The sequence below is a fragment of the Chenopodium quinoa genome, unplaced genomic scaffold, assembly GCF_001683475.1.
Source record: "Chenopodium quinoa cultivar QQ74 unplaced genomic scaffold, ASM168347v1, whole genome shotgun sequence".
In the NCBI taxonomy this organism is placed as follows: domain Eukaryota; kingdom Viridiplantae; phylum Streptophyta; class Magnoliopsida; order Caryophyllales; family Amaranthaceae; genus Chenopodium; species Chenopodium quinoa.
The window spans coordinates 4,327,128-4,349,925 of record NW_018744268.1 but is presented as its reverse complement, the minus strand read 5'-3'; the positions used below and the strand labels follow the sequence as shown (position 1 = coordinate 4,349,925).

Below are 22,798 nucleotides of genomic sequence, written 5' to 3'. Positions count from 1 at the left end.
GGAACCTCGGGTCAAGTATGAACTCCTTGGAGTGCTTAAGGAATGTATGGTGGAAAAATAGGGAAGGCTAGAAATTAGGTTTAAGCAAGAGAGAGAATAGAGAAGGTTTTCATGTACAAGAGAGGAAGAGAGAATGATTTGGTCCCCCAAATTGATGACATTAGGTTCGTATTTATAGAGAAAATGCGTAGTGTGAAAAACGAAACCCTAGAAGTGAAGCGCCATGAAGATAAAACCTTAGAAAAACACCGTGTCACAGGGAAAAATACCGTGACACAGTATAGAGTGCCGTGACACGACACAGAACATCGTGGCGCGACATTTATGCCGCGACGCGGCAAATCCACTTTTTTACACGTTTTTAAAACTATGATAATTTTTTATCTGTAATCGGAATAAATCATATAATATATTGTTGGAAAGCTTATCAACTCTCTTTCCAACCCAATTAGAATCAGGTCAAAACCATTTGTAGATTTAAAGATATGGCCGTATTAGTGAAAGGGTATCGATTTTGGGCGGAGTTTAGCATTTTGCTCATACCTTTTTCGTTTTAAATCGGAATTGAGCTTATGATATACCATTGAAAAGCTTATTGAAATGCCTATCCAACCAAATAATATTTGGATCAAAATTATAGGGCCACAAAATCTGTTTAGATCGGTTTTATAGTGTGGACACGAAAAGAAGAAAATAAGGAAAATGAGCTAAGAATTAGGTTGGTTTATTGAATGGAAATATGGATTAAGCACTCCAAAGATTAAATACTCAACCAGACAATGGTGGTGAAAGGTTGTTCATCATCGGGTTCGGATTTGTGGAAACATTTTTAGGTGTCTACAAGTACACTCTAGTTATCAAGAATTAGAAAGAATTATCTAAGGTAAGAGAACAAGTAACCGACATTCTAAATCTATATACAATGTAAGAAGAGCATGATTCAAATAATAAAAAATTACACTAAATTCATATACTTTGCATTCCTCCCATAAAAACAAAAGCCCACCAACTTCCATAATTTCTATTTTCTAACATATTCTTCTTCTTTTTCTTACAAAAATAATATTAACTAATTGTGAAGGGGAGAATATCCCAACATTCTCATCATTTAGATTCTAGTTGAGAGGTGAAACGCTAAAAAGTTGTAACCAAGTGTTATATCTAAGATTGAGGAATAATAAACACAATTTAAGAACAAAATGTTTTTTATTTTTGCAAAATGGCAATTCCAAAACTGGCTATAGCAGTAACAGTTATCTCAATAACCAAAAAAAGAATGAAAGAATTGAACAAGTCGTGGAGAGAACTCCAAAACTTCTTTAAGTACATTTACAAAAGAGATGATTTCTTGTAACAAATATATAAAACCTCTCAAATCTCTCACAAAAGCAGGTTGGAGATTTGATTCCAGCCTGCCATCCATGGTCTTTTATCACTTGGGAGTGCAAAGTTTAGCTCAAACATTTCCCTTGCTGCCTTTCCACTTTCGCAAAATCCAACAAGCTTAGCCACAATTTCCGCGCTTTCATGTACATGAAGCGAGTCATGGGGATTTGTCCAAAGCTTACTCACAAATTGCAATCTCCTATGTTTTCCTTCTAGAGAGACTCCCCATTTTATGTACAATGCTTCTCTTTCCTCAGCACTTAGGCGTGAGCTTACCCTCCTTGCAAGGAACTCCCTTTCGCGCTTCAATGCTCTGATACTACATTATGGATAGAAATAGAAAAGGCGGTCATAATTAACTTCTGACATTACTTATAGTGAAAAAAGATTAGATTGTGTAGGAATAAAGATGTAAGCAGAAGTTGATTAAGAAAGTACCTGGAAGAAATAGAAACTGTGGGTTCATCTCCACCAGGTCCACAATGAGCTGGACTTGCATCTCCGGTTTCTGCCAAGTGCTGGTGCAACCAAGTTAACCGCCTAAGCTCAACTTCGAAGTAAATTTGGTCAGCTGGGTCTCCTTTAAATAGCAGATAGAATTGAGTTCTGTGAATGATGGAAACATAGCAAACATCCCATAGTTCAATTATTTGCTGTCTTTGCTCCTTGAAAGTTACTTGCCATGAAACCTCAGGTTCATTTTCCTCGTAATCATCTTCATCATTCTCAATATCATAACCAGCGGCTTCATTTGCTTCCAACTCAAGCACCTGGTGAATTAATATTTTTTTTTTAAACAAGTATATTATAAATGCACATTACAATAAGATCTGTTTACAGTAACGCTATATGGAAGGAGTATTATAACTACCTGGCAAACAAGCAACTGCTTCTGATATTGCAGCTTTGCGACACGTTCTTTCAGTTCTGTAACATAAGCTCTTATGTTTCTCACATTCTCTTCTGCTGCATTCTGAAACATCTGTTTCATTTTCTTCATGTTAACTGAACTCGATCTTCTGTATCCTGAACCTTCCTTCGATGAAACATCACTAACAGCTTCTGTTTTTGTATGTGTTCCTTTCTCGACACCTTGTGCAGCTTCAGTAACAACAATGTTATCATTTACTGGATTCCTATTTTCAATGCCAGTCTCCACAACTTGGTCAGCAGCATACAAATGGGAGCATGGAGATCGTAAGAGATTCTGCCTGTTGGCACCATTGCTTGAACTTAAAGGAAGCAACTTTTTCTTTTTCGATTGGGATTTTGAGTTCTGAGTTACTTCACCATTAGGTTCATCGTTATTTGGAAGAGACAGTACTAGTTTGTCTATAGACTTTTGTACATTTTCAAGCTGCTCTTCAAGATCAGCTATTGTACTCCCTTGAGTATGAAGTCTAGTAATTTCTTCCTTCAGGTTGGCGCTCACACTTTTATTTGTGGCAACAACTGCTCCAGCCTCATCCACCGTGAGATCTGGCCTAACAGTACGCATTTCCCTTATCTCTGCCTGCAGCTTAGCAATTGTCTCAGCGGCATCTTGATTACCTAGCCTATGACAAGCAACCTCTTTTTGCAGCACTTCTAGAGCTCGATTGGCTTCATCTCCAAGCTGCTCCTGCAGTTGCTCAAGTTTCCTAATTTCGTGCATGAGGGTGAATGGAGCAGTAGATGACTTCCTCATAGATTGCCTGATAATTTTATTTTGTGTCTGATATCCCTGTTGCTTCCCATTTAAGTTGAAAGGCAATGTGCCAGAGAAGGAAAGACATTTTACAACTGGTCGAGGTGATTCATAGGGACCAATAACCTGAAATAGTCATCAGAAAATAGTTAGGAAAAAAAAAAAAAAAAAACTTGATTGGACAGAAGAGGGTAGGAGGGTGGAGAAGGATCAAAGATAAAGTTGAAAACCTTTTCCTCCTGCACCTTTTGTCGAAGCTCTTCTACTTCGGATAAGGCAAGATCTCTTTGACGTCTCAACTCTTCAATCTCCTTTTCCATCTAGAATGTAAGAAGAAAAATAATTTAGACAACAATTCATCAGCACCCAATGCCTTAAGCATCCCAATGAAGCAGAAAAAATAGTCACCTGGTGAATCTTCTGGTCCTTGTCTGATGCATCAGGGACACGTAACTCTGCTTCTAGTCTGGCAACCTCCTTCTGCAACTGTTTCACTAATTGCTTATCAGAGACAACCTGAAAATCAAATAGGATATATTATTAAGCCTTTGTCCAAGGAATTAAGATAGTTAAATGTTCATGAGTACATTATTTATATAGGTTCATAAAGCTTTAATCTCATCCATACCATGTTCACTTGAGCATTGTTGGTCACCTCCTTAGCTCGAGTAGCAAAATATAATGTGTTCCTTGTCTGCTCAACATGACTCGTTGCTGGACTCAACGTACAAATGATAGCAGTACGAGCATTCCCACCAAGAGAGTGTTGTAAAATTCTCGTAAGCTTAGAGTCACGGTAAGGTATGTGACCAGCACGCTTTGCTCCAGCACTGCATTGCAATATGAATGCCAAGCAATATCAGCAGTAGATCAATTACCTGGCACCCATCCTAGAGTCCCATTATGGCCAAAAAGCCAGGAAAGTTCTACGATTGTTACCATGTTTAAGAAGCAATTTTACTAGTGAAAAATTTAGGAGAGGAGGACATAATTTTTGACACACTAATGTATCAATCTGCGCAAAAAATGAACCAACTAAATGCATATGGGAGGAAAACCCCTTTACCTAAGCTTCCGAATCACTGTTGTCAGAGTCATCAGGCTCAGATTAATATGACAGCCTTCCCTGAGTCTGGCACCATCAGCATGTGTTTGTGCAGCTCTCTCACTTCCAGCAAGGTCGACAAAATTCTGCAAAAGCAAAAACAAATTCATAACACTACAGCAGTGAACATTACTGAAGAATGCCATAAAATAAATCTATGTAAGGTATTTACCAGGCTTGCAATGAAGGATCGGATACAGCCTGAATTTTCACGCTGTGTACTTTGTATTGTCTGCATTGTTAGGCACGTAATTAGTTAGAATCTGTCATTAAAATCCTGTCAGAGCCAATGAAAGATTCTTGAAACTAACCAGCCTAATAATTTGGTGAGATCGTGAACTATTATCATTGAGTGCAGTTTCACCCACTTGTCTTTGAGCTGAGCAAAAAAAAAAGAGTGTTTTCTATGGTAAGATTTTTAGTAAAACAATCACAAGCTGAAACAAGCTTTTCGAGCAGTTATCTTACCCTCGCATATGCTAATCAAGTGTCTCAGATGCCGGTCATCAGTAGCAGTTTCTTCAACTAGCTTCTCAACAACAGTACCTTTCTGCAGAGAAAAATAAAAACAGAATAAGAATAATACATATATTTTAGCAATCTAATGCGAGGAATCACTTTTAATGAACTAGTTTTGTTATAGTGAACACATACTTCTGGATCATCCAATAGCTTAAGGTTGCGACCAGACTCAGAATTCAGAAGATCCCTGACATTTTCATTATAGATTTCTAATCCAGAAATCCTAATAGTGAATTCTCTTTCCGGGGTCTGTATTCATGGAGCAAGTGTTTAGTTTTATAGCATATCAGCAGCTAGAAACATACTAATCTTAAACTGAACTTGTACATGATATAACCAAATATCTTACATTCATTATGTGGTTGTAAATATCTGTTACAGCTTTTTCTGTGATTCCTCGCATTGTATATGTCTTGCCACTACTTGTCTGTCCATAAGCAAATATAGTTGCTGCAAACAGAATTAAAGTTTAAATTTTCAAACCACCGCCAAAAAGAACCACACAATTGAAAACAATTAAAGCAATGCAAATGAAAACTACTCGTATTAATCAATAAGTAATGCATTACCATTGATACCCATCAAAGAGGACAAAGCCACATTTTTCACCCCATCCTCATACACAGTCTCAGTGATGGAGGCAGGACCAAAGACTTTATCTGAAAAGGTACACAATTTTCGACTCAGTCAACGAAAAACAATTGGTTTTATGAATCCGATTACTTGGATAAAAGGGATAAGTATACCGAATGTAAATGAAGATTGCTGCAAAGAACGATCATTATTAACAGTAGGCTTATGAAAAATTGTGTGTTCATCAACACATTCCCAAGCCACTTGGTCTTTAGCTGCCTGCTCTCGTCTGCTTAAAGGCCTCAACCTTACAGTCACGACGATTTTGTCTTCCTTGGCACCAGCTCTTGGTCCACCTGGTGTCGATGCAGGCGTTCTAGGTCCACCAGGTGTTGATGCAGGCGTTCTGGGCCCACCTGGTGTTGATGGTGTTGAGGTACCCTTTACTGTCATAATGTTTCTGCCTTTCAAATCAATCCAAAACAAATTCTTCAGTAATACTTAGTATATGATGATCACTTTAACCTAGTAATACATACATACTTATCCTATTAATTCATATATCCCATCAATAAATTTAAGTAGCGACATATCAGAAAATCTAATGATAAAAAACTACGACAGTAGCGATGATTACGCCAACTTCCAACTTCATTAATCTCAAGCTATAGTCATACTTGTTCTCTTATTTATATATCCCATAAATTAATTTAAGTTGTTAAATGGGGACACATATTAGAAAATCTGACATACAAATACAACTATGACAGTAGCAAGGATGAGTCCGATTTCCCAACTTCTTAAAAGTTATTTAGTATGATCTCCCATCAATTAATTTAACTTTGAGATTTAATCTATATCATTGATTAACATAAATTATGCAAATTGCTTACCCTTTACCTAAATTAAACAAATAATAACGTTCCAAATAAAGAAGTTGATCGGTTTGAATTATCCTCTTCCAAAATCAGAAATTGTACAAAACTTCTATTATTGAAATTTGACGCAACAAAAACTGAATTGAGTATTTGAGTAATCAAAATCAAAACAATAAAATTATAAATAATTAACTTACTGCGTCAACAATGGAAAATAGCAGCGGCAGAGAAGGAGAGGTGGTCGGAACTGAAGATGGTGGTTTTGTTGAAGGAGAGAGAAAGAGTAGTAAGGGTTTTTAATCAGATAAACAAAGAGTTTGAGAGAATGAACATCAAAGGAGAAAATACACTAAACAGATACAACGGCTCTTTTTCAGCGCTTCTGATATTTAATCGTTTTAAACACACAAACGGCCATTTTAAATTGTAACGGTTGTATTAATAATAAACGGTAATATGTGTATAAGACTATAACTCTATCAATTATATTTTAACTTTGTTGACCTTCATTTCGCAATTGCCTACATGCGGAATGTATATTATGTTGTATCATAATGTATATGGCTGTAGAAAGAACATATTGTTCAATTCTAATGTACACGAGTTATATTGAGTTTTTTTTTTTTTTTTTTTTTTTTTTTTTTTTTTTTTTTTTTTTGTTAAAATGGCAAAAAGATAAATAGTAAATATTTTTTTACCTTACAGTAATTTCAAATAATTTTATTTTTCTCTCTCTACAAGATTTAACTCCCAAAAAAGAAAAAACTGAAAACCACTTTACGTTCATCAAACCTTAATAAAGAAATAGTTAATTTCAAACTTCTTGGTGCAAAATTGTTCAAGATGGCTGACGAAAACAAAAGATAAGTACAATTTCGACATGCGTAGTTGTTCAATTTGAATTCGATTGGTAGTTTTTTTTTGCAAGTTCTTGGTGTAAATTTGTGATTTATGTGGTTTTGGTATTGGAATGAGAAAATATATGAAGTTCTTGAAGAAAACCGACCAATTATTACATTTTGAAAAAAAGAAAGCAAAAGCAAATTCAAAAAAAGTTGTAGATCTAAATAATACAATGTACATCAAAATATAGTAAAATGTTCTTTTCAATATTTATAAAGCGGATGTACATATTATAGAAACAAAATGAACATATCTATATTGTTACAATGAAAAGAACATACTATTAAAATACAATTAACATATACCTTAAGTGAAAAGAACCTACTATTAAAAAATAATGAATATATACCTAGAGTGAAAAGAACATGGGGCTATTTAATAATTTTCTTTATCTTCATGTTCTTTGATTGTCAGTATAATGTACAATTATTTGTGACATAAAATTAATTGTTTATTTTGAAATGTGCTTTAAATTTTTTTTTTAGATTATGGCGGTTGAATACAAATAATATTCATTACATTATATTATCATGTTCTTTAATAATATTACAAATGTTCTTTAGATATATATAAAGAACATATAGCTATGTTCTATACAAAACAAGTATATGTTCATTACAAAACAATTATATGTGATGTTCTTTATAAGATAAATATATGTTCTTTGCAAAACTACTAAATGTTCTAAACTGAACAACTATATGTTCATTCCGCCTTTTTTTTTAAAAATAAAACTGGATGCACGAAGCATCGTGCATTCGCCTGCAGGGAAAAATTTTCATTCTTCTTGTTCTTTTTCTGCACCTTTTACTTCAGCTGTTAATTTTGTCTCTCAGTTCTCACTAAACAAACCATCCATTTATAAAATAATTAGTTATAAGTATTTATTTCTTGAATCCTTTCGTCATATTTTTTTTCAAACGAGGGGCTAGGAAAACAAAACAAAATAAAAAAAAAACTAAGGGGGAAAACACCTACTAGATCATTATGTAAAATACGCCCTAGAGCTCTAGGGGAGACTTGAATAAATTCAAATTTGTTGTTCTAATGGACTCCTTGGTTTGCTAATCAATTAGCAACATGATTTGCTTCTCGATAAATATGCTTGACTTCTACTTCCCATGCTTGACTAGCAACAAGCTTCTTGCAATGAGCGATATCATGAAGGCATTCACCATTATAGTCACTCGTTTTGGCAAAAATCTGAACAACAGCTTGATTGTCCAATTAGACTTGTAATTTTTTTAATTCCCATTTTTTTTTGCCAACTCCAACCCATGTGCCACTGCCGAAACTTCTGCCTTAAAGGCAACACGGCTACCTAACCTTAGAGAATAAGCACAGCACAACACAACTTTCTTGTAGCATCCCTTATTAAGCCACTACCACCCCTTCAGGACCCGGGGCTCCCTTAGCCTCTCCATCAACATTCAATGCGTACCAATTTGTAGGAGGTGCATTATTCCATTTAATAAAGGTCTCTCTTCTTACGGGAGTTGAGAGAAACTAGTTATGCCATCACTAAGCACGCGCCAGACCTCCTCAAATCTGTCTAAAAATATTGTTTTATCCACTGAGATTTCACCTGAATGATTGAAAACAACCGCACTTTAATGTTCCTATTGATCCATTGTCTAAGAGACCCTCTTCTAAAATAAGTAGCATGAGCTGCTAGACCTGCAAGGATCATTAGTGAGTGATGATCGTTTAAAACGGTTTGCATTACACATGATTTTATCATGTAATACAAGCCATAAAAACACTCTAACACATTGCTGCACTCTCAAATGCCAAATCAAGTTCCAAGAACCATCTTTTTGCTCACCATTATCTTGTCTTATGATTTGTAAGGCATAATCAAACGATAGCCGACCCTTTGAACCCCCAGCCCAATGAATGAAGTCACCTTTATCTGGGGTTTTCAATCAAAGCATGAGCTTCAGTTTCTCGCAGAAAAAAAAAAAAAAAACCCACTTCCGCTCTTCAATCGCGTCCCACATTTTAGCCAGGGTGTCTCCTTCAATGTCCAATGGAATAAATGCAATAGCCACATCGCGCAACGTCTTCAAATTTACCCACCGATGGTCCCAGAACATAATATTTGTGCCATCAGTAACCGTTGTACGAGCCCCTTGATAAAGAATATAAGCATTCTCCTGGATACCCTTCTAAACATTAGACATATTAGACTTCGTTTTGAACATGTCCACATCACATCATCCTTTAGAATACTTACTTGTAAGTACTCCTGACCATAGAGCATTTGGTTCGGTAAGTAGACACCATATGAGCTTTGTTAAGAAGGCTGAGTTTGCTTATCTTGACAAACGAATACCCAAACCTCTCATCTCTTTCAGCTTCTGTAGGTTCTCCCAAGAAATAAGATGAATTCTTCTTTTTTCATCATCCCCTCCCCAAATGAATCTCCTAGTTCTTTTATCAATGTCGTCACAAGTAGTCCTCGGGATTCCAGCTGTTTGCATAGCATACGAATGAAGCCATTATGGTTAAGATAGTTTAATAAAGGGTAATACGGGTGGGCAAGCGAAAGGTGTATTGATTTCCACCCTGCCAAACGTCTATCAACTCTTTCACACATGTACCCAAAGGTTGCTCTTGTTACACGACTTGTTCAGGCTGGCATTCCCAAATACGTTCCCAAATGTTGGCCCGGTGTTACCAAGCAACCCAATAAACCTAGGGTATAGCCAAACACTCAAAAATACATCAAGAAGCAAGCAGCATCCTGATTGATACAAGTATAGCAAAGAAGATCATAAGCTCAATTAAGAAGATACTTGCCAAGAATACCCCTACTGATCAAGGAAAAGAATAAAATCAAGAAGATCTCCCACGTTCGAATATATTGTGTTATCTTTGTAACCTTAGCTATTCCTAGGTATATATAGCATAATTAGACATTATAATACTCATGTGCGCACACTCATACATTAATAGAAACGGATTACTCTACTTATTCTCTCGGGACCGTGACGTGTCCTTGCTGAACAAGGAAGCCTGTCCTTTCTCAATATTGTATCTCTAAACTTAATATTCTTTAATATAATCATTTACTTATTGCTTTATTGTTTCTCTTGGTTATAGTATTTGATATTTGTGGCTTGATTGTTATTACCCCTAAATCCCCAAGCAAATTCCTAGATGCCTTTCTTAAGATTTGCCTAAACACCAAATTTTTCGTTGCTTCAATCTCTAAGGTCCTGGCGATTTCAGAGGTGGCTGCATCATTCATGTTTTGAGAAAAATACACCCTAGACTTCGATCAACTAACTTTTTGGCCAGAAGAGTCACAAAAACGAGCTAAACATTGATTGATATTAGCTGCTTGGTCAATAGAAGTCTCTGCGAAACACTATAAGAAAATAGATCAAAGAGGACGATTTTATTCTGACAAAGAGGGCGACTTTAATTTGCCTTCTTAAACACCATCAAATAGAGCATATAGAGTTCGCCCTATTATATTGTTATCAAAAAGGGCGAAAATTTAGTCGTTGTCTTAGAGCTGATCAATAAGGGCGACTAAATTAAATTCGCCCTCTTTGATCAAACAATAAGGGCGACTTAAACAATCGCCCTCTTTGATAAACAATAAGGGGGCGAATTAAAAGAAGTTTTCGTCCTTGCTTGCACAAATAAACAAATACTTCTACTGTACTCCGTAAAACAAACCCCAAAACAAAAAATTGTAAAACCCCTCTCTCTCCTCACAATGCGATAACTACACTTCGAATTCTCCATTGAAGCAAGTTTGAGCTTTCTCGATCCTCCATTGAAGCGAATTTGAGCTTTCTCGATCCTCCATTGAAGCGAATTTGAGCTTTCTCGATCCTCCATTGAAGCAACTTTGAACTTTCTCCTTCATTGAAGCGACTTCTCAGGTAGTATTAAATTATGGACTATCAATTTCACAATCTAGGGTTTATTGCTAGTTAATTGCTCGAATGTTTTTGTTATTGAAATTTAAATTGTGTTTTGGATTCGAAATTTGTTGTATAACATGCTACTTTTGTCGAGTCAAGCAATCTTTCGATTTTTCCTGTTAAAAAATTGATGAAATACCTATAATAATCGTACTTAAATAATCCGGAATGGTGCAAATATAGTGTTTGATGAAATGCCTTAAAGAATCTGGGAAAAAAGAAAAGATTATAGTTTTCAAGTAGTGCAGATAAAGTGTTTGATGAAACGCCTCAAAGACTGTTGATTAAAAAAAAAATTGTTTTGTATGAACAAGTGTTTATGATGCATGATCATTGGAGATAAGTATATGATTAATTAACTCATTATCTGATTTCAAAATGTAATGTATAAGAGTAGTTGATTGCAGTTTGATTACAGATTACTTATTGATTGTGAAGGTATTCATGTTATGTTCAGAGCTGGTTTATGATTTGGTACTTTTCATAAATAAACTCATAATCATTAACCTGTAATCTTTAAGCGTTCCTGTCTTAAGTTTATTGGACTAAATTAGTTTTCGGTTTTGAAGATTGTGAATTATTTAGTATTATCCAACTTTTGGATTTTAATGGACTAGATTATAATTTTTTTTCAAACACATTGTGATTCTTATTTATTTAGAAAGGATAGACAGGCATTGATTATGCTGTGAGTCGGTGAAAGGTCTATCAGTGATAGATTCTCTGTCATTTGAGGGATAGAAAAACATAGGAAGTTGTGCTGAAGATGATCATATAGTCATGGTGTACGAGTTTGTAGAAGGCAGAAGCTTAGCTGCATTATTAGATGATAAAAATTCCAGTTAAACTGATCTATGAGAGCTTCTATATGTCTTGGCATTGCTTGTGGTCTTGAATGTGTTAATGTTTTTTTTGTTGCATTGCGACCTTAGGCCTAGCAATGTACTTCTTGACAATAGTTTCTATTCTAATTAAAGTTGTTGGATTTTGGGATTGCACATGTATTTACTGACTATGCATCAGATGCTATGACAGAATATTCCCAAATAGCATAGGTTATATTGATCCGAAATACATGTTTACTAGACGTTTGAGCTCGGCAATTTGGTCAAGATGGTAGGTTTCTGGAGATAGTTGATCCCACTTTATCTGAATTTTCAGAAGAGGATATGAAATGCTTTTGTGTCTGAGGTTTCACTTTTGCTCTCCGAGTCTCCAGATGGCTGTGGTTTCAATTCGGTGCAAACACTCAAAACATTCCTAGTCCAGCACTTCAAATGAAGTCAAACAGTTGCCATCTTGGTGAGCATTTTCAGCAATTACTTCATTTTTTATTCCCCTTTTTGATCAGTGATGATGCTTTGAGTAATCTCTTAATTGCCTTTGTGGATTCTGAAGGTGCCAATGAACATAATTAACTCATATATACTACGTATTTGATTAAGAATAAGCTTGCTTTATGTGCATATTGTCAATGCTATAAAAGAAAAATTGTGGACAGATTACTTGTATGAAATGATTTTTGACAGAAGAGTTGCAATCCACTTCTGCCTATTTTTCGTAACAATTACGGAGTACGAGTACATGCAAGCATATTTATCTTGATGTTTTTGACAGTCTTGTAATTGGCTTCCGTGTTTTAATTGTGTCCACATGTATGCAATTGATCATGGTAGATTTTTAAAACCATAGAGCTTACTCTTTAATGTATGTTTGAAGTGTCTCACTGTGCTTATTAGAAGATAAACATGTGATCTCTGTAGGACCTTGTTTTTGAACACTAGTGTGTGACAACTAGAACAGATATACAGAAAATTACAAGAACCCCTATTAGAAATTCAACTAAGAAAAATCGAAAAATCAAATTAAATATTCAGAAGAGATCCTCAATCAAGATTTTTTGTCATTTGATTATGCAGTGAGTGGCATAGAATTATAGCCCATGTTTGCGTTCCCAGGTTGTCCGTTGAGGCACCTATTTTAGGGTATACTTCTGTATTGCTCGATTACCGGGTAGGTTGGGACATCTTACGACATACTCCCCTCAAAAAGTTAAAAAGCTACTCTTTGGCCATATGAAATCTGATGATAGTGTGCACATCATGAATGTTTAGGCACTGCGTTTACTTTAAGGGCATGTTATATAGATTATCTGATTAGCTTGAGACTTATTAACTTTATGTAATTATGAATTATGATGCTTATGCCGAGAATTGTAGTGTTTAGTTACATTCCTGAAGCATATTGTAGTCAGTCCTTGATTTCTCCCAAAAAGCTTGGTTGCACTTTCCTGTTAGTTTTTGAGTTTAAATGTTTTTGGTGCCAATAATTGCATTATCTAGTATTTTACATTGCGAGCTGAATTGGAAGTTTCTAAGAAGAAACAAGATGACCTAGACCAAAAACTTCGGTTAGTCGTGGAGAAGATTGGCCTTGATGCTTGATAGAGGTAATATTTTCTAGCTTACTCTTTTCATAAAATTGTCATGTGGATGCATTATCATGCCATGGTTATGTTAGCTTATGTAATTCAGTAGGTATAAGGCATGGTGCTCAGAATGATGCCTTTCTACATGCTGTTATTTTGGCAGTAGTCGATTAGTCAATCAAACATTCCATTTTAGTATCTTATTCTTGAACTTGACTTTTGTGAATTGTAACGTTCCCTTTCTTCTTGAAGAAGATTAACAGTTACATTAAAACCTGCAGGACTCTAAACCGTTTCTTACCTGTTTCTATCAAGTTTGCAGTCAGGGGATCAAGTCAATGTGCTGATGTTTTGGAGATGGACACCAAAAGGCGGGTTGCATTATAGATGGAAAAAAAGGGGATGCTAGAAGCTGCAAGAATGAGAAGATTGCTTGATAGTTCATATCCTAGAAAAAACATTATTAAATTTTAGTACTCTTTGGCTTAGCTATTTGCTATTTAGAAAAACTTGGTTAATACTTTTGTATATATAATGACAAAATTAGAATTTATGCCTATTAAGACCTTTTTTTTTTTCCCTAAATGTACCCTTCTAGAATTCTTTTTTAAAAAAAAACTAAAAATTGAACAAAGAGGGCGACTTTAATTTTGCCCTTAGATTTTAATTAAAGAGGGAAAAATTTTTTGTCCTCTTAGATTTTGATCAAAGAGCGCTAAAATTTTTGTCCTCTTAGATTTTGATCAAAGAGGGCGAAAAGCTTTGTCCTCCTTGATTTATTTTGATCAAAGAGGGCGAAATTTTTTGCCTTCTTTGATCTTAAACAAAGAGGGCGAAATTTTTTGCCTTCTTTGATCTTTAACAAAGAGGGCGAAAGATTATAGTTGCCCTTTGAAGCTAATAGGACGAAGCTAAAAGGGCAACTTAGGGGTGATTTTAAAATCGCCCTCTTTGCCTAATAGGGCGAAATTTTAACCTAAGAGGGGGATTTAAATCGCCCTCTTTGATCTTATTTGTTGTAGTGAAAAGTATTATGTCATCAGCAAAGGCTAAGTTTGAAAGGCTTGGCCCGTTATGACTATATATCCTTAATTTTTTTCCATGTATCAAGAATTATGGATCCTCAATAATATTGTTCAACCTTTCCATACAAAGCACAAAATTAAATGTAAGGTGATAATGAGTCTCCTTGACGCATGGCTCTACTTGGGTTGAAAACTTGAATTGGTTCTTTGTTCCACAACACTCTCATCAAGGAAGAAGAGATACATTCCATTATGACATCCACCAACAAAATTGGAAAATTAATTTCCATCAAAGTGTCCTGGATAAAATCTCATCTAAGCCGATCACAGGCCTTTTCAAAATCAATCTTAATAGCCATATAACCCTTAGAATCTTTCTTATTCCTCATAGAACATGAATAACTTCTTACACAATTACAATGTTATCAGTAATCTATCAGCCAAGCACAAAACTTGTTTGCTAAGAAGAAGTGAGATGCGGCATCATAGGCTTATTCGATTAATAATAGCCTTAGTAATAATTTTATACACAACATTGCACAGACTAATTGGCCGAAATTGAGATGCAAGTTCTGAGTTATCAACTTTTGGGATTAGCACAAGAAAAGTGTCATTTAGATGGCGAGGCAGCCCTTTACTCATCAAAACTTCAAGCACTAATGAATAAACGTTGTTATCTACCAAGTCCCAATTCTTTTGGAAAAATAAGGCTTGAAAGCCATCTAGGCCAGGGGCCTTAATGGAGCCCATTTCCTTAACAACTCTCTCTATTGTTAAACTATTTTAATCCCTAGTGGTAAATTCAGAGAATATGTCCCTTGGTAGGTCCCTCTTGAAAAAGGGTATTATCACTCTCAAAAAGATTTTTGAAATAACTTACAATATTTAATTTTCTTGGACCTCATCCTTCTCAATTAGCCAAGCTCCATCATATTCTGATTTAATAGCCCTAATAAGGTGGAAAAAGTAGTATTACGATATATTTTTGGTAGTTTCCTAATCCTATCAAATTAGGGTTAGCTTGTATTTTTTATATTGGGGTTGAGGCCATTAATAACATTCAAGTCATTCTATTCTATTTTCTCTCTAATTCATCATGGTATTAGAGCCTAAGTTTGTTGGGCCGTTTATAACTTGGCATTTGTCAAGCCACTAGTTAAGGGGCCTCTATTGGATGTTATTCCCAAACAGGATTTATATTGTACCTTCTGGTGTGCTCTAAGTTCTAAAAACACTCACAAGTGAGGGGGAGTGTTGAAACCCATTATAGCCCACTTGTGAATGTCCCACATTGTAGAAAGAAGAGAGGTGGTTCCACTTTATAAGGTAGAGGAGTTACTCCTACTAGTGTCAATTGGTTTTAGTATGGAAGCTCCAAAGCCTTGTTTGTGAACCAAACTCTCCTCCTTATTGTTCAGGTTGCCTACGCCCATTTCATATTGTTTCAAAATTTATCATGGTATCAGAGCAGGTTAATTTTTTTTTTTTCACAATCATGACCAGTTTTCTAGGTAATACAATAATTCCAGAAATCCGTCTTAATGGTAAATTTAACAACACTTGTTGGATTATTGATATCAGTGCAACTCATCATGTCACCGGAAATAAATCTTGGCTATTTGACTCTTACAACATTGAATGCCCGATTGGTTTGCCAAATGGTGATAGTGTACTTGCAACTTTGGTCGGATCTGTTTGTTTGTCTGATAAAATTAGTATATCTGGAGTTCTTTTTGTCCCAAATTTTAATTGCAATTTAATTTCCGTCTTTTAACTCAGTGATCAATTGAAAGATGTTGTACAATTTAACTCGCATATGTGTGCTATACAAGATCCAATGAAGGAGCTAATTGGCACGTGTCTTAGGCAAGACGGACTCTATTATCTTAGCAAACTGGATGGGGTGCAACGTGTGTTGGTGGTTGGAGCGACTTTGGAGTTGGATCTTTGGCATAGAAGAATGGGTCATCCTTCTGAAAAGGTAGTTAAGTACTTCCTCATATTAGCAAAAATAACACTAGTTTAGCAAAAGATCGTGAAGTATGTTTTCGTGCTTAACATTCTAGAGACAAATTTCCTTTGAGTGACAATAAAGCTTCTAGAATTTTTGAAAAAATACACTGTGATTTATGGGGTCCATATCGTCATGTTTCCTCGTGTGGGGCTTGTTATTTCTTGACTATTTCGATCTATTTGCTGCTTGATAAAACTGAGGTTTTTCGGATGTTTATAGCTTTTGTTGCTATGGTTGATAGACAATTTAATCAAAAAATTAAAATTGTCCAGTGTGATAATGGGACTGAATTTAATTGTTTGAACGATTATTTTGTTGCAACTGGTATTCTCTTTCAAACCTCTTGTATTGGGACTCCTCAACAAAATGGGAGGGTAGAGAGAAAACACAAACACATTCTTAATGTTAGTAGGGCCTTGAGATTCCAAGCAAATCTTCCTATTTATTTTTGGGGTGAGTGTGTTTTAGTCGCGACTCATTTGATTAATCATACTCCTACTCCTATTCTACCAAACAAATCTCCTTTCGAAATTCTTTTCAATAAACCTCCTTCTTTTGGTGCTATTCATATTTTTGGTTGTTTGTGTTTTGCACACAATCAAAAGACGAGGGGGGATAAGTTTTCTAATAGGAGTCGTAAATGTGTTTTTGTGGGGTATCCATTCGGGAAAAAGGGATGGAAGCTATTAAATCTTGAAACAAAGGAATTTTTTTTTTCTCGTGATGTGAAATTTGTTAAAGCAATGTTCCCTTTTGGAAGTCCGGATGATGTAAATATTGATGTCAATTTGGGAAATACGGAGGATGAGGTTCATGTGGATTTTGATGATCATAATTTAAGCTATGATGACAATGCTACGGCTGTACATGAAACATATAATAATTTTGTTGACCAAAGTGCATTTACATCTCAAGAAAGGGAGGAAACAATTTCCTCCGCACCCCACCCGCGGCATAATGCTGTTGGCCGCAGGGGGGTGCAGAGTCCCTGCAAATGCCTCTGCTCCGCCATTTCAAGAGAAACATCAGCACGTTGAAGTGCAGCAGCCACCTGCGGCAGAACTTGTACAGTAGCAGCACAAAGGGTAGCTGCCACCTAAGGTAGAAACTGCCCAGTAAGTGCGGTCAGAGCAGCACTCCCTAGGTCCAAAAACTGCCACGGACCAACACAGTGAGTCCGAGCAGCCCTCCCCCCAAGCAGTTTCTAAGGCACAGCAGTCTTCTCGTGAGTTGGGTCGTGGTTTTTGGGATAAATATCCCTTGGTTTTGCTCCGTGATTTTGTTACACACACAGTTGTTGCTAAGAGTCCGTCTCCTAATTCCAATCAGACTCCAGGTACTCTATATCCCCTGGCAAACTACATAAACTGTGACATATTTTCTGTGAATTATCGCAAATTTCTTGCAGTTGTTGTTTTGGGAAAGGATCCAAAATTCTTTAGAGAAGCCATGAAATCTGAAGATTGGCAATGTTTTGTGAAAGAAGAAATACGAGCATTAGAAGACAATGGGACTTGGACTTTAGTGTATCTTCCTCCCGGTAAGAAGGCTCTAGCCAGTCAATGGGTGTACAAGATGAAATTTTTGTCCAATGGTGATGTTGAACGTCTCAAGTCTCGCTTGGTAGTTTTTGGCAATCATCAGCAGGAAGGTATAAATTACAGTGAGACTTTCGCTTCGGTTCCAAAAATGACTACAGTTCGGGCTTTTCTTACTATAGCCGCTACTAAAAATTGGGAGCTTCATTAGATGGATGTTCATAATGCTTTTCTACTTGGTGATATAGAAGAGGAGGTGTACATGAAATTACCTCCGGGTTTTGAGAACTCGAATCCAAACTTGGAGTGTCATTTGAGAAAGTCTTTGTATGGGTTGAAACAGGCTCCAAGGTGTTGGTTTGCAAAACTCACTACGGCTCTGAAAGGGTAAGGTTTTATTCAATCTTACTCTGATAATTCTCTTTTCACATACACTAAAGGCAATGTTAAGATTAATGTCTTAGTTTATGTTGATGATCTTATTATATCTGGGAATAATTCTGATGCATTAACTTTGTTCAAGGCTTATCTTGGTGATTGTTTCAAGATGAAGGATCTTGGTCCTTTGAAGTATTTTTTGGGAATTGAGGTAGCTCATAGTAAATCTGGATTTTTTTGTGTCAACGCAAATATACTTTGGATATTATTTCAGAAGCAGGGTTGTTAGGGGCAAAGCCAAGAGGCTTTCCGATTGAGCAAAATCATAAGCTTAGCTTTGCTAGTGGTGAGCTACTTGCTAATCCTGAGTCTTATCGTAGACTGGTAAGACGGTTAATTTATCTCTTGGTTACTAGACCAGATTTGGTGTTTTCTGTTCATATTATCTCACAATTTATGCAAGAACCTCGCATTGAGCACTTGGAGGCGGCTCTGAGGGTAGTTCGTTATTTGAAGGGAACCCTAGGATAGGGTATTTTATTGAGTGTAAATAGTGACCTGACTTCGCAAGGTTGGTGTGATTCAGATTGGGCGGCATGTTCTCTTACTCGTCGTTCGTTGACAGGTTGGCTTGTGTTTCTTGGTAAATCCCCTATTTCTTGGAAAACCAAGAAACAACCTACAGTTTCCTATTCTTCCTCAGAATCTGAGTATCAATCAATGGCGTCGATTACACACGAGTTGAAATGGTTGAAGGCTTTACTCTTAAGTTTGGGGGTTCAACACCATAAATCAATCAAATTGTTTTGTGATAGTCAATCGGCACTCCATATAGCAAGAAATCCAGTTTTCCATGAATAAAAAAAGCACATTGAGATTGATTGTCATATTGTTCGTGATGCTATTACACAAGGACTAATTGCTCCATCTTATGTTTCCACTAAGGAGCAATTGGTGAATATTTTCACTAAAGCGCTTGGGAAGACTCAATTTAATCATCTCCTTTCCAAGTTGGGCATCTTTGATCCACATGCTCCAACTTGGGGGGGGGGGCTTATTGGGGGATATTTTTGGGAATATTTTAGGATATATTTTGTTCCATATTTTATGCCTAGAATATCTTTAAGATATATTTTTAGTAGTTTTCTAATCCTATCAAATTAGGGTTAGCTTGTATTTTATATATTGGGGTTGAAGCCATCAATAAGATTCAAGTCAATCTCTTCTATTTTCTCTCTAATTTATCATTAACTGATGCATTTGGAAACCGAAGATTCCAATCTCCATTACACATTGCTTCATCAACTCTCGCGCTACGCCATGTATTAACGTTTGCTTAATGTTTGAGGTTTGTAATTCACTTGCATAAACTTTTTATTCGAATTTTCCATAATATCCTTAATAAGACAATTTTTTATTCAAATGAGGAAAAGAGTTCCAAGGAAAAACAAAAAAACAAAAGAAAGCAAATACGTAGTAAACCAAATCAAACAACACAAAAATTAAAAACTACTTAAGGAGGGACAAGCTGTGGAAAGCCATGCTCCAAGGATCCTCCTCTAAGACTCTACCAAGATCTATAGGAACAACATCATAAATGTTGAGACGATCGTCTTCGGAAACCTCGCGATCAGGCAACCAATCCGCCCTTCGATTGCCTTCTCTGTGCACATGTGAAACTTGAACCTTCCAACTAGCATTGTTAAGCATGTTTAGGCATTAATGAGGCAACGTGATATTAAAATTTGTACAACTAATACAATAGTGTGTATATATATATGTACATCAACAAGATAAATTAAACAAACGAATGTACTGTGATTACCTTCGAGGTGCTTCTGGGTTAATGAATGGAGCTAAAACAGCAGGATTAGAACTCCTCCACAACTCGATAAATGTTCATTAACAAGGGGTGGTTGTGGGAATTCTCCAACAGAATAAGAAGGGTCATCTAAGAAGGTGTGCAAGGTGGGCCGTAGCATAGGGCCCAAAAATTAAAAGGGCCTCCGATATATGTATATATATATATATATATATTTATATATAAAATACACTACAATATAATTTTAATATTGGTGAATATTATAGTGGTTGAACCCAAGTATTTAGAGTAACCTTATTGCAATTTGATCGCATGATCGATTCGTATAAGTATATATTTTTTTTCCTAAAGCATCTTCTAATTAAATCTTCTCTTTGTAAAATTTTCAACCTCTCAAGCAAACTTTAACTATTGGTTTTATTTTTGGAGGTTTATTTAATCATCCATATGCAAGGTTGTAATTTTGCTTTAAAAATCAAAATAGTTAATAATTTATCTTCATTGTAAGGTTCAAATTTGATAAAAGCCTTCCAAGAAAAACTTATCTAAAGGTTTTTATTTTTGTATGCAAGGTTGCAATTTCTCATTAAGCCAATTGTCACGGTCCGAGTGTTCTAACACTAGATCGTGCGGCGCGCTCTTGTCTATTGGTGACAATGACACAAGATTAGAAGGAGAGAGGTTCGTGAGCACACAGCAACACGTACCAAAGGTATCCAAGAAAGCACACGTTAACAACGGGTGCGGAGTCGGGGCTTGTGACGGCCGATACTTTGAAGCGGGCACAAGCGGAACCGACGAGATGAAGGAGTCTTTGAGGGTCTCTTGGTTTGGTGTGGATGCTCTAAAACAAGGCAAACAAAATATCTATAAAGGCTTAATACAACACACAAGTCTTAAAGTAATAGCAACGGGGTAGGGACCCTGATGTTAGAATCCGCCTCTTTCTCTATATATCCCCTTCCCTTTTCCTTGTATTTTCCCTTAAGTAGTATCTTTTAAGTCTTTATTTTTTTTCTTTCTAGGTTCTAGGGAGAATTATTGTGTTACTGTCATTTCAGCGTTCACTTGTAATTATCTCCTTATTTAATATAAAACTCTTTAGGGAGTGACGGTTAATTAATGAATCAAAGCTTCCTACCCCGTTGCTATTTGGTAGAGGAATAAATCGGTTGTTGGACTATCACCCTAAACCAAAACAATATTTCTACCTAAACCAACCTAAGACTCTAGGGCAAGTGAGGATCGTATCCACAGGGAATGGTTAAAGAACACCAAGAATATGAAACGGTTGTAAGCTAATTCAGTCACAAATAAGGTTTTTATTAGTTAACTACTGTATAAAGGAACGCTAGGGGAAACGAGATTCAACACCAACCAAACCAAAGAATCAATAACAAGGATAAATCATGAGCGCATATGGAAGATAAAATAGGAACTTAACATTGTCTTCTTTCAAAATTACAACATAAGTATTTCCTAGATTAGGCACCAAAATAACAAGGATTAAGCATCAAGGATAGGAAGTGGGTTTCTAGCTCGAGTTTGTCCCTCGATCATTCCGAACTAGCATGAAGCAAAAATAATTGAGATTTCTCACCTAATTACCAAACTAAGTCATCCTACAAAATGAAACCAAACATCCATAGTCTTGAAGGTAGCATAATCTAATTGCACAAGAAAGGACTCACTCCAAATCCCCATCTTTCGATGTGAGAAGAGGGATGAACACAGGAGTATAAAGTGGCCATCAAAATACACATGTATTAATTCAAGCACAAAAAACTAAAAATCCAAGGTAGAACATGAATAAATCCAGTTCAATCAACCATAGCTTGGTTGGGTTTCCACCCAATCCCTATCTAAGAAACTACTCACTAAACATGGTGGAAAGCAACCTAACAATTAAATCTAGGGCTCACATGAATTCAATTAAACTAGAAGAGAGATTACACAAGGATGATTAAGAATGCAAGAACAATTAACAAAGATTAAGCAAGACCTAAGATTAATCAAAGATAAAATTAGAAAATTAAATAGCAAAGGAGAGAGAAAGATATTACTTAATAAGCTTCAACGTTGAGAAAATGTTGAAATTGATGGAACAAATTTCCAATAATTCTTTCAAATATTGAGTTTGAGAAGATCTAAGCTAATTAATGAGAGTTTTAAAGATATTAAGAGACTAAGAAGACTAAAGGGAAGAAGCCCAAAAAACTGAAGTCAAGCACCCTATTTATATGCCCCAAAAATCACATTGTAAAGTCCGTAAAAAAATCGGGTTCAGAACAGTAGGAGCGCCCGTTCCTTGTCTCTCTGTGCACCCCCTCTTGTCTGCAACATCGAAGCCAGAATACTGGAATTCAGTTAGGAGCGCCCGCTCCTTAAAGGCTGCGCGCCCGCTCCTAGTAATGCAGAGGATGGAAAAATGTTGGAATTTAGGGAGGAGCGCTCACTCCTACTTAGGTGTGCGCCCGCTCCTCTAATAACATGTCTAAGGCAGATTGGAGGAGATCAGGAGGAGCGCTCTCTCCTTAGGGGTTGCTCGCCCTCTCCTCTTATGCTTTGCTTCCAATATACTTCATATTCATGCTATTT

The 22,798-nt window shown here is 36.1% G+C and overlaps 1 protein-coding gene and 1 long non-coding RNA gene across 7 annotated transcripts; one reads left to right on the top strand and one right to left on the bottom strand.

Annotated features, from left to right (window-relative positions):
- Window positions 1-837: 837 nt before the first annotated feature.
- LOC110694894 (kinesin-like protein NACK1) lies at window positions 838-6,543 on the bottom strand. Of its 2 annotated transcripts, none has more exons than XM_021872096.1 (15): window positions 6,349-6,500; window positions 5,447-5,733; window positions 5,270-5,359; window positions 5,050-5,150; window positions 4,833-4,949; window positions 4,647-4,728; window positions 4,490-4,557; window positions 4,351-4,410; window positions 4,140-4,264; window positions 3,702-3,903; window positions 3,482-3,589; window positions 3,304-3,393; window positions 2,258-3,199; window positions 1,825-2,156; window positions 838-1,705 (listed from the first exon to the last, which is right to left on the bottom strand). In XM_021872096.1, the coding sequence occupies exons 2-15, from the start codon at window positions 5,724-5,726 to the stop codon at window positions 1,381-1,383; spliced, it is 2,922 nt and encodes a 973-aa protein (XP_021727788.1). In that variant the 5' UTR covers window positions 5,727-5,733; window positions 6,349-6,500; the 3' UTR covers window positions 838-1,380. The 2 variants fall into 2 exon arrangements, with proteins under 2 accessions (XP_021727788.1, XP_021727786.1); XM_021872094.1 differs by having other exon boundaries at window positions 840-1,705; window positions 5,447-5,737; window positions 6,349-6,543.
- A 3,933-nt stretch (window positions 6,544-10,476) lies between these two features.
- Window positions 10,477-14,003, top strand: LOC110694893. Of its 5 annotated transcripts, none has more exons than XR_002505972.1 (3): window positions 10,491-10,953; window positions 12,019-13,444; window positions 13,705-14,003. It is a non-coding gene; the product is annotated as an uncharacterized LOC110694893 (long non-coding RNA). The 5 variants fall into 5 exon arrangements; XR_002505970.1 differs by having other exon boundaries at window positions 10,495-10,953; window positions 12,019-12,297; window positions 13,338-14,003; XR_002505969.1 differs by having other exon boundaries at window positions 10,477-10,953; window positions 12,031-14,003.
- Window positions 14,004-22,798: the final 8,795 nt, after the last annotated feature.

Excerpts from the sequence above, each read along its gene's own strand:
- LOC110694894 (XM_021872094.1), bottom strand. The coding sequence starts at position 5,726 with ATGACAGTAAAGGGTACCTCAACACCATCAACACCAGGTGGGCCCAGA. Across the intron at positions 5,151-5,269 it reads CTCTTTGATGGGTATCAATG|CAACTATATTTGCTTATGGA; the intron begins GTAATGCATTAC and ends TTCTGTTTGCAG. Across the intron at positions 3,394-3,481 it reads AGGACCAGAAGATTCACCAG|ATGGAAAAGGAGATTGAAGA; the intron begins GTGACTATTTTT and ends CTTACATTCTAG.